General features: G+C 27.6%; 1 protein-coding gene across 2 annotated transcripts; it reads left to right on the forward strand.

The window, feature by feature from the left end:
- Positions 1-1,042: 1,042 nt before the first annotated feature.
- LOC132944209 (uncharacterized) lies at positions 1,043-11,693 on the forward strand. 2 transcript variants are annotated; one of them, XM_061013436.1, is made up of 6 exons: positions 1,043-1,244; positions 1,517-1,785; positions 7,003-8,529; positions 8,868-9,181; positions 9,242-9,408; positions 10,016-11,693. In XM_061013436.1, the coding sequence occupies exons 1-6, from the start codon at positions 1,242-1,244 to the stop codon at positions 10,190-10,192; spliced, it is 2,457 nt and encodes an 818-aa protein (XP_060869419.1). In that variant the 5' UTR covers positions 1,043-1,241; the 3' UTR covers positions 10,193-11,693. The 2 variants fall into 2 exon arrangements, with proteins under 2 accessions (XP_060869419.1, XP_060869422.1); XM_061013439.1 differs by having other exon boundaries at positions 1,051-1,163.
- The last annotated feature ends 4,054 nt before the right edge of the window (positions 11,694-15,747 follow it).

The raw sequence follows: 15,747 nt of genomic DNA on the forward strand, positions 1-15,747 counted from the left end.
AAATAGTTATCATGATTGGATATAATTTTTGTTGTTCGTGGAATATCAAGTATAGTATACAAGTAGAGATTTATTTCCAAAAACCTTACTTTTCTCACGGTAAATTATATTATGTTGCCAATTCAAATATCTAGAGTAGGCACGCCTAAAATTTGTACGTACATTATATTAAAAATCTGACCTCACGCATCGTGTCATCGTTTACCGCACAGGTTTGAAAGATCGATTATTTTGCAACTATATACACTTACTGTTGAATTTACTGTCACTCAAAACGTTTGATCCGTAGTCCTCGCTAACCTAACCCACTACTGCTTGCATATTTTCTGAGATCGACGCAGTCAAATCGCAAATACTTAAGTGATTAAGTTGCACGTACATCGATTTTCACTTGAGGTGACTGACTTTCTAGACACTCAAACATGGTTTTCGAATAAACCTATATGTTCGCTAGATTGCATTTATTTATACTTCCGTATTAATTTCATATCAGACTGCACCACAGAAAAACGTGACCAGGTTCAGCTAGTTGATTATAAATACTATAGTAGCATTTATAATTAATTCTAAAACTAACAAAAATTCATTAGTTTAAAACACCCTTGATTCGTTCTAAATCGTATTTCAATATGTTATTATAATTTAATATATTATTGTTTATTCATTATTATTATTAGTTAATATTTAAAATATCAATACGTACTAAAATCATAATATATCATTGATGTATCGTACTTGTTCAGCGATGTATATGTATATGTCAGTTTTTATTATTTTACAGTTATATGATAATATTATGAATACAATTATTTTTATATTGCAAAAATTATGTTTTGATGTATTGGGTGTTTGACGGAGAAAAAACTGGTGTATAGTATCCTGCTGTAATTAATCAATAAACCCATGACGTAGAAAGAATTTAGTATTCTAAAGAAAAAAAACACGTTGCTTATAACTTTAAAACTGGATTCAAGGATTTCAGGTTATTATTGAATATTTAAAATATTATAAAATGTACACATTATATTACTGCCGAGCTTATTGTTGATACGGAAACACAATTTGCAGCAAGTGGTTAGGAATTAAATGTGTATAAAAATGATTTTTTATACAAATTTATAAAAATTGTATTATTTGATATAGGCAAATAAATATAATAATTTGCAAGTAAATTTTTTTTTAGTGACTTATCAAAATATAATAAATATTTTAAATTTGTTATTGAATAAATTCCGTTAGTCATGGTAAGTAAATTGTCAAAAACGTGTATAATATAAATATTTAATTACTACCAATATAGTAGTAGCATGTTATAATTCAATAAATACATTTAAAAATAATTATTAAAAAACTATTCTATATCAAAGTAAAGATGATTTGATGACTTATTTTATAAATTTTCATGCTTATAATATTACAATAAAATCTAGACGTTTGAAATTGTTTCAACAGTTTATTAAAATATGTATCATATTGTTTATTACCAACTATAATATTATTTGACCACGGTTTACAGAATTTTACCATGCATATTATTGGTTTGATTTTGTTTGCTGGAATCGTTTCATCATCTCCGAAAGGACAAATATCTATTAAACAAACAACTACAGTGGTCGGCTTCTTGCCGTCTGAATTTCAGTCCTCGACAGAGATCAAGTTAACGACCATTTTGGAAACTTCAACCCTAAAGGATGAAAACAATTATGAAGATTGTATATGTACACCTTTTCATAAGTGCAAAACCTATGAAGCATCTCCTGATGGCAACGAACTTATTGATATAAGGTAAGACGCTAATTATTCATATTTTATTTTATTAAATGATACAATATTTCTACTATTTTTTTTTGAAACATTTTTAATGTATTGGCGATTTTATTTTATTTCAATTAATTTTTCTTTACAGTAATTTAAATTATGAAATATAAAATGCAGGCACTGTCGATAATGTGGTATGTTCAGTATAGGCGTATAGCTCTGTAATCTTTAAATATAATATGATATTATAAATGCTTCAGACTATCTTTAACAATATGTTGTCAGCTTGTCAGTTACATACTTTCATACCTAAACGATTCGTATCACTTTGGAAATGAATGGTATACTTAAATGTTTTTGTATATTTCTTCCAATACTGAACATAATATATAGAATGCATTATCATGTATTTACAATACATTTTAACATTTATAAGAACAAAAGGTATTAGGTACGTAGTTAGTTCACCATATAACTTGTCAGTTATGTCTCTTATTCTGTACACTATATTTATCATAATATAAGATAAAAATTATTTTATTTTTTTAATTATTTGCTTAGGAAGATAATATTTACAATATTATCTCTATCTCAGCTATGCCTATTATTAAAATGTATTTTTCATAAAAAAAATTCGCCACCCCAAAAATACGTCCGATCGAATATTTCAGCAATAAAATTCATACCCACACAAAAAATTAACAAAAATAAAAACCAATTATATCGTTAGCTTCTTGTGATAGTACCTGATCACCTACAATATATTTCAAAACGTTATCTCATTAAAAATTATGAATTATCACAGTCAACACATATTTGTTGACAGGTAGTCGACACCGGTGACCTGGGCAATGTTTATGATGTCGACCTAGCATAGAACGTGTTGATATTATATTGATTCAACATTATAACATTAATAATATTGATTACATTTAAGTTTAGCGAAATCATGGTTCTTTTTAAACGATGATCTATACTCGTATTTTTTAACACTCCGAAAAATGTAAAATTAACTTGTCTATTGAAATTCGAGATTCTTAAGACATTTATCTATAGTATCTTTATATATAAACGTGAAAATGAAAACCTTTGAGGCCTGTGTTCTCGGAAACTACTGAACCGATCGTTAGACCTAACTCACTGCGGAGAAGATTTATGGTATTTGATCGATTTTCTAACTTAATAAACAAAGGAGTTATCAATTATTATAAATAATGGTCTGTTACGTAATAATAAATAATAATAAATCAGTAATATTCTCAACTCCTATAATCCATAGCAACTATTAATAAATAACAATTTCTATCGTAAATCTCAAAATTCCCGTTTGAGAACCTACCAGGGGTGATCAATTCCCTATTTAAATTAGTCTATGGCACTTACAAAGAATGTGGCTTTCTATTGGTGAAAGAATTTTCAAAATCGGTTCAGTAGTTCCAGAGATTACCCTCAACAATGGTAACTAACAACTCCTCTTTATATAACAGTGTAGACTAGCTGATCCCCTGCACTTCGTTGCTCGTTAAATGTATCAACTCTATATGACTCAAACTTTGTTCAATTCGTTATTTAATAATATTCGGTGTATAGTATTCAAAATTTATCTTAACTTTTCCGTTTCCCGGAATAAAAATTCTGATACGCAGCAGTACATTATCAGGTAGGCAATCTACCTGCGGTAGATCGCGGACCCCGTGCTGTTTGTACGTATGATTTGTATTTATTTATTTATTTATTTATTTATTCATTAATACGGACAAAAGTCCAATTCACAATATATTTATATAGATAACAATAATATAATATAATTTAAAATAATAAAATATAACATAATAATAGATAAAACGATTAATATATAGAAGAATAGGAATAATAATGATAATAATAATAATAATGATTATAATAATAAAAATAATAATAATAATAATAATAAAATACATTCAATGTTTATTAAAATAATTTACTATTTAACTCTAAAGTATCAAAGTTATACCAAGTTTGTCGTTTTTACCTAATATAATCAATTTATACAAAATCCTATCCTAACCTAACCGTACTAAAATCCAATGAATGAAATAAAAAACAAATTTAACCCTTTGTAAATATTAACCGATCTTCTCCCCAGAGGTCTAATCTACCAACTAACTATATAAATAGTAAATACACAGACTATAACTATTAACTAAACAGACTAAACTCTGGAACTACTTATCAGATCTTATATGTATATTGACAAAAGACAATAATACAAATCAACAAATATGCCCGATTAACCAATAGCAACCAATATATTATACATAGGTGGATTTTCCTAAAATTTTCTTTTATATAAACCTTCTCCGTGAAATACTCTTTCGTTTAAAAAAAAAATCAAGACATTTATAATATATACAAGAAGATCTGATAAGTAGTTCCAGAGTTTAGTCTGTTTAGTTATAGTCTATGTATTTATATAGTTAGATATACTTATGTCTATAATCATACACTTATGCACAAACAGCACGGGGTCCGCGATCTGCCTACCTGATAATGTACTGCTGTGAATCAGAATTTTTATTCCGGGCAACGGAAAAGTTAAGATACATTTTGAACACCATACACCGAATATTAAATAACGAATTGAATAAAGTTTGAGTCATATAGAGTTGATACATTTAACGGGCAACGAAGTACTCAGGATCAGCTAGTATAATAATATATGCAACAAATTATATTTTGTGCGTTATTTCTATTAATCTCTTACTGAACAATGAATGAAAAACAATGAACAAATTAATTAATATAATGTTCAATATTTGTATTGTTACTTATTTAAAATATTCGCAATATTTTAAAACAATGTTAATACATTGTATTACATTTTTTATATTAAAAATATTTTAAAACAATTATAATAATAAAAATAATATAAATATAATATTGATGGATGATCAATGCACTTGAACACAGTGTAGGAAAACAAACAGACTTTATAATTATAATATTTACCATTCTAGTAAATCATGTATCTATAAATAAATAGAAGATAATACAATTCTAAATAATCTTAATATTATGCTTAATAATAAATAATAACTCATTTATTTATTTTGTATGGCACCGTGTCATCAATATTATGCATAAATAAGCATAATACATATTATATATAGAAATAGAATTATTATTATCATTATTTTAATATATTTATATATTATTAGATATATCACGCGACTTCACCCGGGAAAAAATGAACACACCTGAAATGCAGCGCTACATGTATCGGCGTATCTCGATATTAGATGTCATAAAGACAATACATTTCAACTAATTGTTATAGTAATGTAAAAGTTGAAACTACATTTTTTCTATAACGCCATTCATATAATTCTAGTCACCTAGTCGTGGACTTGTAGTATAAAAATAAAGTGATCGGTGTTTTCTATACAACTCTCGTGTATTTAATAACCAAAGGTGGGCAAGTTAAGGAAAATAATTAATTGTGGCAATTTAAGTGAATTCAATTAAACGGCCTTCAGTTAAGTTAAAAGTTAACAAAAATAAAAATTTAGCAAGATATGTTTAAAGTTGTGATAGAAAATAAACTTAACTTAGCTCAGTTACAATATTTTTAAGTCATAAACTGCCCTTTATTTTGATTTACACAAACATTTATCAAGACGTTTTTCACTGTGTAAAAATTATATTATTACGACAATAATAAATAATTATCTTTTTTTTTTTCCTGTTTTAACCGACGACGCCGCGGGATCTGCTTTTGCATTGCTTCCGCGGCGCCGCCATCGTTTATTGACGGTATCAAATATTAATACATACGTGGGGGGCAGACGGGACAGCTCCCCGACTCACCCCGTTCAAGCATTTTCAAAATTTTACATTAACAATGGTAAACTGAATTTCAATGCATTTTAAGTTTTACTGGACCTCTTCCTGACCTTCTCGGGCCGACCGGAGTTCGCCAATAAATAATTATCTATAAAAGGTTAAGATACAATAATAAACATTTTAACTGAATAAGTTAATAAGTTAAAAAGTTAAAACAAAAATAATTAACTAGTTAAGTTAAAAAGTAAAAAAAATTACTTTTTAACTTAACTTTAACTTTTTAACAAATTAATGCCCACCTTTGTTAATTTTAAAACCAGGCATGTAACAAAATGTATATAATTCTGTAGTTTATAATTTCGGTCAGCCTTTATTTACGACAGAGTGCGTGAACAGTTATATAATCGGTGCATGTAAATTTCTCGCAAACAGCAGCCATTAAAGGTATATTCAGATACAAAAACGGATGGCAGTTCAGTTAATATAATTAATGAGTCCATTAGCAACACCCAATGTTGTAAAAATATGAAATTCAACCGCTCATACAATTTGATTTGACTTTCTTGTAGACAATATTTTTTTTTATAAAAGTAGACAAACTTATGAGAAATCTTGTATAACATTTTACAATCTTAGATTTAAAGACAATTTTTAATGAATTTCTAACTCAAAACAATTTGCACATTTTCGTCATTTTTACGTATTTTGTCAAGATTTTAAATAAAATGTATATCATAAGTATAATATTACTTAATATAATATGTAGTCCATACTGCAATATGTATAGATACATGTAAAAGGAATATGGAAAGGTACATGTAAAAGGATCACGCTGTACAAAGTATAATAGTATACATATACATTATATACATATTATCTAGGTGTAAGAAGTAAATCGATTAATTTCAAAATAATAAGAATTTTAAAATGCAGCATGTACGTTTAAAAAATAATCACACTGTACCTTCTTATAACGGAATCACTCGGTACCAACAGATTTTTCCATAATAAAGGAGTTTTCGTTGTAGGGAAACTAAAATATTTGAGATACAGGTTATAGAAACTGTAGTTGATTTCCATTGTAAAAAGATTTCAGTCATATAGGGTCCGTTATAAAGTTTTTTTACTGTATATTATAAAAAAATACTCCACAAAAAATAATTGCTTACAAGTTATATTTTTAGTTAAATTTCCCAAATGGAATTAAAGCCTATAAAACCAAGTTTCCTAAATTGTAAGGAAGTATTAATATTAATTTAATAAATTGTAATAACACTATTTTATTGTTTTAAAATGCATCATATTTTTCAACATTTTTTATTTATAAGCAATAGTAAATTATTTTTATAATCATAAATATGACATTTTTAGTACAATAAATGAAAGTCAATTAACATTTTTTTTTTAATTTTTACATTTCAGGATAAACGTAGCTCCGTGCCAAAGTTATTTGGACGTTTGTTGTAATGATACAAAAATTACTTCGACAGAAAAGTATAATCCAAGTAGTCCAGATACTACAGACAGTAACTGCGGTTGTGTTAGCCCCGAAGATTATAGTAAAGAGCCAGATATTGACCATAAAGATATTACTAAAAATCCATCTGACGGCCATAATGAAGAATATACCAAGAGGCCATCTGATGGATTTAAAGGAGATTATACTAAAGACCCACATGTTAGCCATAATGAAGAATATCCTAAGAAACCATCCGATGGCCCAAAAGATGAATATACTGAGAAGCCATACGACGTTCATAAAGGAGATTATACTAAAGACCAACATATTGGCCATAATGAAGAATATACTAAGAAGCCATCTGGTGGCCCAAAAGAAGAATTTACTGAGAAGCCATATGGTGTTCATAAAGGAGATTATACTAAAGAACCACATGTTAGCAATAATGAAGAATATACTAAGAAGCCATCTGATGGCCCAAAAGACGAATATACTGAGAAGCCATATGGTGTTCATAAAGGAGATTATACTAAAGAACCACATGTTAGCAATAATGAAGAATATACTAAGAAGCCATCTGATGGCCCAAAAGACGAATATACTGAGAAGCCATATGGCGTTCATAAAGGAGATTATACTAAAGAACCACATGTTAGCAATAATGAAGAATATACTAAGAAGCCATCTGATGGCCCAAAAGACGAATATACTGAGAAGCCATATGACGTTCATAAAGGAGATTATACCAAAGAACCACATGTTAGCAATAATGAAGAATATACTAAGAAGCCATCTGATGGCCCAAAAGACGAATATACTGAGAAGCCATATGACGTTCATAAAGGAGATTATACCAAAGAACCACATGTTAGCAATAATGAAGAATATACTAAGAAGCCATCTGATGGCCCAAAAGACGAATATACTGAGAAGCCATATGACGTTAATAAAGGAGATTATACCAAAGAACCACATGTTAGCAATAATGAAGAATATACTAAGAAGCCATCTGATGGCCCAAAAAACGAATATACTGAGAAGCCATATGACGTTAATAAAGGAGATTATACCAAAGAACCACATGTTAGCAATAATGAAGAATATACCAAGAAGCCATATGATGGCCCAAAAGATGAATATACTAAGAAGCCGTATGACGGCCAATCGGGGTATCTTACTAAAGAACCAGATAATTCGTACGACGTAACGGAAAAATTGATTACTCATGAACATATTAGTACGAAAGAACCCGTCAAAACCTCTTATGATCATCAAGAACAGCATAAATGTGGTGTTTGGAATAAATATGGAGTTGGTTTCAGAATTGGAAACGCAATGGATAGTGAATCTCAATTTGGCGAATTTCCCTCAATGGTGGCTATATTCAAAGAAGAATTATCGAAAGACGGTGAAAAAAAACTTGTGTTGCAATGCGGGGGTTCATTGATCAAAAAAGATGTCATCTTAACAGCAGCTCATTGTGTGATTAAGTAATTGTTTACCTCTAATTATTTATACCGTTAATTAACAGCTTACTTAAATAATTTTGAATAGGATATTAAAATATTTTATATAAGTTGTGTACACTTTTATTAAATATTATTTTATTAATGACTTATTTAGTATCTATTAATTACAATAATTTAAACACACATAATATATGGTGATAATTTTGTTCATGTAGTAAAATTTGCAGTGATCTTAAACGATTCTTAAGAAATTCATAGTATTTTCGTAACAAGAATCACCTCGTTTATATTATATTATAAAATTATATTTATAAATATTTTAAAAAATTAAATTTTTTTATGATTTTTTTTTTTTTTAGGAGAGAAATCTCAACTTTGGTTGTTCGTGCAGGTGAATGGGACCTAAAAACAGAAAAAGAAATACTTAACCACCAAGATCGTAGAGTAACAAAAGTGGTTACTCATCCTGATTATTACTCAGGAGGACTTTATAATGATATCGCTTTAATTTTCACCGAACATTCGTTTTCTTTACAAGATAACATCCAACTCATATGCTTACCTTCAAAAGATGATATTATTATAAAAGATACGTGTTACTCGAGTGGTTGGGGTAAAACTGTATCTTACAATAACTATACAATTGTTAAGAAAACTGAATCGGGAAAAACTAGTATGTAGATAAACTTGATAAAAAATATAACAATAATAAATGTAATGCTTTATTTTGTAGAAGTAACTGGTCAATACCAAGTCAGTATATTGAAAAAGGTTGAACTCCCAATCGTTCCAGTGGATAAATGCATGGCCGCTCTGAGGGCCACAAGACTTGGACCAAAATTTGTTTTGCACGATAGTTTCATATGTGCCGGTGGTATAGAAGGGAGAGACACGTGTAAAGTAAGATAACATTTATTAACTTTAGATTGTGACCTAGACCCTTCGGTGATGGACATAAATATTTTATAGTTAGTTGAACCGATACAACCTAATAATAATATATACTTAGGTACACTACACTTTAGTTTAAATTTAAAACTACTTATGCATTTCAAATAATAGGAACTGGACAGTTGATAAGCATAATATTTCATTAAAACATATTATAATATTCTTCTAATAATCTTCATAAACTCTTCACAAAATCTTAGAACTAATAAGCTATTAAAATATCATTGTATATGTGTTTAAAAGTATAGTGAATCAACCTTAATACCTATTAAATAATTTCACAAATGACAATATTTTAGATGTAACATAGTTTTATATTTATTTTGAAAGCGTTGACTTTCCTCAGAATATTATTTTTACTTCGATAGTTTTATAATTGGACATATTATTTAAATAATATTATGTTTTTATTATATATTTTGACATTTAATTGTTATTAATATTAAAGATGTAATAAACACTTGCATTCCAAAAACTATGATAATAATAATATAATTAATGATATATTTTAAAATATTTTCACTGACTAACTTAAGAATACTTATATTGTGTGTAGGGCGATGGCGGCAGTCCATTATGGTGCCCATACAAAGATGAGCCAGATCGTTTAGTTCAAGTTGGTATCGTGGCTTGGGGTATCGGTTGCGGTTTGGCAGATGTACCCGCGGCCTATGTTAACGTCGCCGGTTTTATGCATTGGATTAATAACGAAATAGAAAATAGAGGATATTGAACATTTCTGTTTGCAGATAGTGTGTATGCATTTTATTAACATTACTAATAATATTAGTATTATGTTGAAACGCAATTTTCTATGGAAATAGTTATTTGTTTATATCAGATCTATTTAGATTTTATACATTCATTATTGATAGTTTAGCTATCATAACAATAATAACTTTAAATTAGTGATACCATCATTACTATGCAACTATAATTGGTTTTGTTTGGAATACATTATTTTTGACATTTTTAGTAGGTAACTATATTTATAATTTTATTTTCAAGATTGTAATCTTTATGTTATAATTACAATTTTAATTTTTAAATGTTGAATTATTACACAGCATACTTATGCAAAATATATTTTATTATTAAATGCTTGTTTATATAATTAATATTATTTAGCATAATATAATATAGTTGTTAATTTTTGTTTTTTTATAATATTCGATTTAATATTATACAATCTATATTTATTAAATTATCTTTATTCTCAAATATTACAATCGACGGCCAATCATGCAATAATTTTGATTCAAGAGCTAAATAAATATATAATTCATTACTCACTTTCATGTATTTACTAGGAAATACTAAACAGATACATGAATTTGATGTGAGTGTTGTATACAATATTGAATTTTCCTGTAACATATGTGGCATATCATAATTAGATTACCGTAACCAGGATCATGGCAATGATGGATTTTAATTAGATTGAAGAAAAGAGTACATATTTATCATATTATTTGTTTAAACGTTTAAGTTTATTATAAAAAAGTCTTATTCTCAAAAGATATAATTTATAATGAGGACAAGTTTTTCCATTTTAGACAGCTGAAGTCCATAGTACCTACCCAGATTAAATAACATTTATAAATTTATCAGTTTAATATTCAATTCTTATTATAATATAATATAATATTTTCTAGTTTTAGTTTGCACAAATTGTTTATACCTACAATAACGTATTTATTAATACAAATTTCCAAAATTAAACCTGGCAAGTCGCTCAGCTGTATATTTATATATAATTCACTGTAACAGATGTGTTAAAAGAACTGAATTTCATGATAAATCATCGCATTTAAACACAATATGATTAAAATAGGATACCTATATTTCTAAGGATGTTCAATTATATATTTATATTGCTAATGGTAAATCGTTTTTATTTCAGTACATAATACGATAAGTTTAACTACTTTTTCTAAAAACAAATCAAATTTATAAATTAGTTATATAATGCAAATTATAATAATATTTCATATTATAATAAAACTACGTGCTAATAAAATACATACGTATCTACATCACATTACGCTGTTTTATATTTAACACAAAAAACTCATCAAAATTAAACATCCAATTTTTACCTGGGAGGTGGGTAATGGTCCACTTTTGCTGGTCACCCCTAAATATTATAATACAACTTGATATAGGTATACTTAATTATTTTAAATTGCATACTTTTCATAATAAATCAAAAATAAATAATTTGTTTATTATTATTCGTTTTATTTATTTCGGTTGTGGATACTATATTACTATCGAAGTAAAGATTCTTGCTGCCGTGCGGTTTTTAATTATAGATAATTTACTATCTTGTAATATTAAGTATTAACCAAATTCCACTATTATTTTAATCCGTCTTCAACCCTAAGCTAATCCATCATTATTATTGATGTATAAAATCTAAGCTGACTATAATTTAAGTGTAGTATTTAATGTTTATTAACGCATATTTATAACTAATTGTAATATAAGATTAGCGTAGTAATAACATAGCCTATAATATAGTGTAGCAGTAATATTTGATTATTAAGATACATTTGTATGTCAATCAGTACCTGATAAGGTGGCGTACTGGCGTTGTAGAGTCGAGTTTATATTAGTATTCAGTGTTTAAAATATTATAAAATTTAATACAAGGCTCCTGATATATTGTTACAATATTAGTTGAAAAATATTAAAAATACATAGGCACAATTTTTTTTTACAAGCATTTAAAGTTCAAATGTTGACAACGTTTAACGAAAATTTAAATTTAAAAATTATTTTGTAGTTAAACAATTTTTAAAATAGTCAACTTTTATTTTTAATGATTGAAAATTTAAAACAAGGTGGTACCTAATCAAGATATGGGTGTAGTTAATTCTGTAACCAAAAAATCTAAAAATATACACAAACACAGTGTTTATTTTAAAATTATTTGAAGTTAAAATTTGGTCGAAATTATATATTAAATAACCAAAATAACGGTTTTATTAATTTATTTGTAATTTTATAATAATTACTTCAACTTACCGTATTAATAATAAGTAATAACAATATTAATATAATATAACATAACACTAATTACATACTTAGAACATAAAATCGCAGATAAATGAACTTTATTTACAACATTTAAATGTTACAATATGTAACGAAATAACATCATATTATTTGATAGAAATATTTAATTATTTAGGTATATTCGGTTATTTTGATTGCCAATCAGTAACTGAGAAAGGGACGTGTTAGATTCGAGTGTTTTCTCGTTTATAGCATTCAAATTACAAAGTTTATATTTTATAATCAAGTCATTAAACAAAATATAAATTAAATCTTTACCTTAGTTACCCTCCATAGTCCATACATTAGAATTACTATTAAGAATGTAATAAACTACAATATGACTTACTAATATACACAATCGTTTTTCGGTCTAGCTTAATCTCAATGTCGACAAAATAATATTATTTAAAATGGATCAAATCTGAATATTTTATTAACGTTCTTGTAGTCGTAGTACGTTCACACACAATGATGCACGCTAAATAAATCGAATTAAACAAAAGATAAAATAATTTAAGTGAATTAATATATAGCAGTAAATATTACCATTAATAAATAGTATGGTTATACTTATTAAATAACTAGATGTCCAGCCCTGCGTAGTCAGTATCAAATATTTGTATTTTTAGATTCTGAGTGGAATGAAATAATATTTTGTATATTTACAATTATGTGTGTTTTTTTCTGTATATTATCAACATTTTGGATATTTAAAAATGTTCCAAAAAACCATGTTTTGATGTATTGGGTGTTTGACGGAGAAAAAACTGGTGTATAGTATCCTGTCATTAATCAATAAACCCATGAAGTAGAAGAATTTTGTATTTTAAGAATAAAAAATACGTTGATTATAACTTTAAAACTGGATTCAAGGATTTCAGGTTATTATTAGTAATAAGTATTATAAATGAAGTACACATTTTATTAATGTCGAGCTCATTGTTGATACGGAAACATGGTTTGCAGCAAGTGGTTAGCAATTGATTGTGCTTAAAAATGATTTGTAATATAAATTTGTATACATTTTATTATTTGACAGTCAAATAAGGGAATATTTTAGTAACTTTATCAAAACATAAGTAATTAATATTTTTATTTTTTTATTCAACAAATTGCGTCAATCAAGGTAAGTTATTATTTTTATTTTTCATTTAAGAAAATTAAATTAAATCAGAACAAGTTAAAATAAAGTTTTATAATACATTTTGATTAATTTATCCCAATAAGCATAGCTTGTAGTGGGGTAAATGAGTTATTTGTTTACAAACTTAAAATTAATATTTTTTTTTTTCTTTATTAGTAATACACAATCTGTACACAATCGGCACAATAAGAGTATGAGCTGAGACACAATAAAAAACATGAAATTATGAGCTAAGAAGCCACCCACCGATGACACTTATGTTTTTTTTTTAATTATTTGTTTTAACTTAATTATTATTATTTTTTTTTTTTTTGTTAGGGATTAAGTAGGTCTCTACACCATTTACGCTTAAGGCGACGAGGAGGACTACCAGGAATGGTTAATGAAGCCAGATTTTTTACAAGTTCGTTTGGATGAGAGTTAAGGCGTAGGTGGAATCGTTTGTAATAATTTTTAGCTTCTTCCTGAACTGTTTTCATATGTAGGTCTTTATGCAGGGAGTGATTTGAGACATATAGTGGAGAGTTGGTAATTTTTCTTAGTATTTTATTTTGGAATCGTTGAATTTTATTTAGATTTGATATTTTTGCGTCACCCCATAGCTGTAAGCCGTACGTCCAAATTGGCTTTAAAAGAGATTTGTAAAGAAGTAGTTTAATATTTAATTTAGAGTGTTTGTTGTTGAATATTAGGGTTTTGATTATTTGTAAGCGGGAATTTAATTGTGAAGTTTTGGCTTTGATGTGGTGAGCCCAGGTTAGACGGCGGTCAAGAGTTAGGCCGAGATATTTAACGTTTGGGGATGGGGGGGATCTGAGTACCAAAAAGCGATACCTCTGGACATGGTGCTAATCTAAGTGTAAATGTAGTATGTACTGATTTGGTTTGATTTATTTTAAAACGCCACTTTTTATACCAATCTTCCATTAATGAAAGATGGTTTTGTAGGTTAGTGGAGGCTATAATAGGATCTGGACTGGATGATATTATGACTTTATCGTCCGCATAGTCTGCTACTAGTGTGTTGGGCGTGGTCGGTTGGTTAGATGTATAAATATTGTATAGCATTGGGGAGAGGATACCACCTTGCGGAATTCCTGCCGCAATACCTGCTATATTAGAGTCTGAAGAACCATAATGGACCTGGAAGTGTCGGTCTACGAGATATGATTTAAGTATAATGTAGTATGTTGGGTGTAGGAATTGTTTTAATTTGTAAAGTAAACCTTCATGCCACACTCTATCGAAGGCCTGCGATACGTCAAGGAATGCGCAGGTGCAGTAACGTTTTTTTTCGAGGGCAAAAGAGACAGCGTCAACCACTCTATGGACTAAAAATTAATATATATAAAAAAAAACAAAATGATAAAAGATAAAGTAAAAAAAAAAAAGACTGACAAAACCACATTCATTATTACAAGATTAATTTTCTAAGTAAAACTATTATTATAAAGTATACGAATTAAGATTTTCTATTAAGTAGTTAAATATATTTTTTTTTACTTTATAAATAACCTAATTTTTTTCAAATGTTATGAAAAAAAATATATTTTTTAGATATAGGTAAAGGCATAGAATCAAACATAGTTGGAGCGAAAGATGATATTATTATCAAAGATACATGTTACGCAAGTGATTGGGGTAGAATTGTTTCTTATAATAACTATACTGTTGTTAAAAAAACCAAATCGGAAACAACTAGTATGTAGATAAACTTGATGAAAAATATAACAATAATAAACCTATTATTTTATTTTGTAGAAGAAACGGGTAAATATAAAGTCAGTACATTGAAAAAGGTCGAGCTTCCAATTGTTCCACGGTATACATGCTCATGCATGACCATTGAGAAAAATATAGGTAGATACCATTTTGTATTTAACAATAGTTTCATATGTGCAGTAGGTTAAGGAGGAGAAGACCCGTGTAATGTAAGATAACATTTAAACATGTATTAAATAGGAAATGTGACTAAATGTGCTAAATAAGGAATGTAAACATTTTATAGTTAGTTTCAGTTAGTTGAACCGATACAAACTAATTTATATCTTGGCACGCGGTCCTCGGTCATTTCATAACAA

Source organism: Metopolophium dirhodum, chromosome 5 (genome assembly GCF_019925205.1).
Source record: "Metopolophium dirhodum isolate CAU chromosome 5, ASM1992520v1, whole genome shotgun sequence".
NCBI lineage: Eukaryota > Metazoa > Arthropoda > Insecta > Hemiptera > Aphididae > Metopolophium > Metopolophium dirhodum.

Excerpts from the sequence above, each read along its gene's own strand:
- LOC132944209 (XM_061013436.1), top strand. Across the intron at positions 1,786-7,002 it reads AACGAACTTATTGATATAAG|GATAAACGTAGCTCCGTGCC; the intron begins GTAAGACGCTAA and ends TTTACATTTCAG. Across the intron at positions 9,409-10,015 it reads AAGGGAGAGACACGTGTAAA|GGCGATGGCGGCAGTCCATT; the intron begins GTAAGATAACAT and ends TATTGTGTGTAG.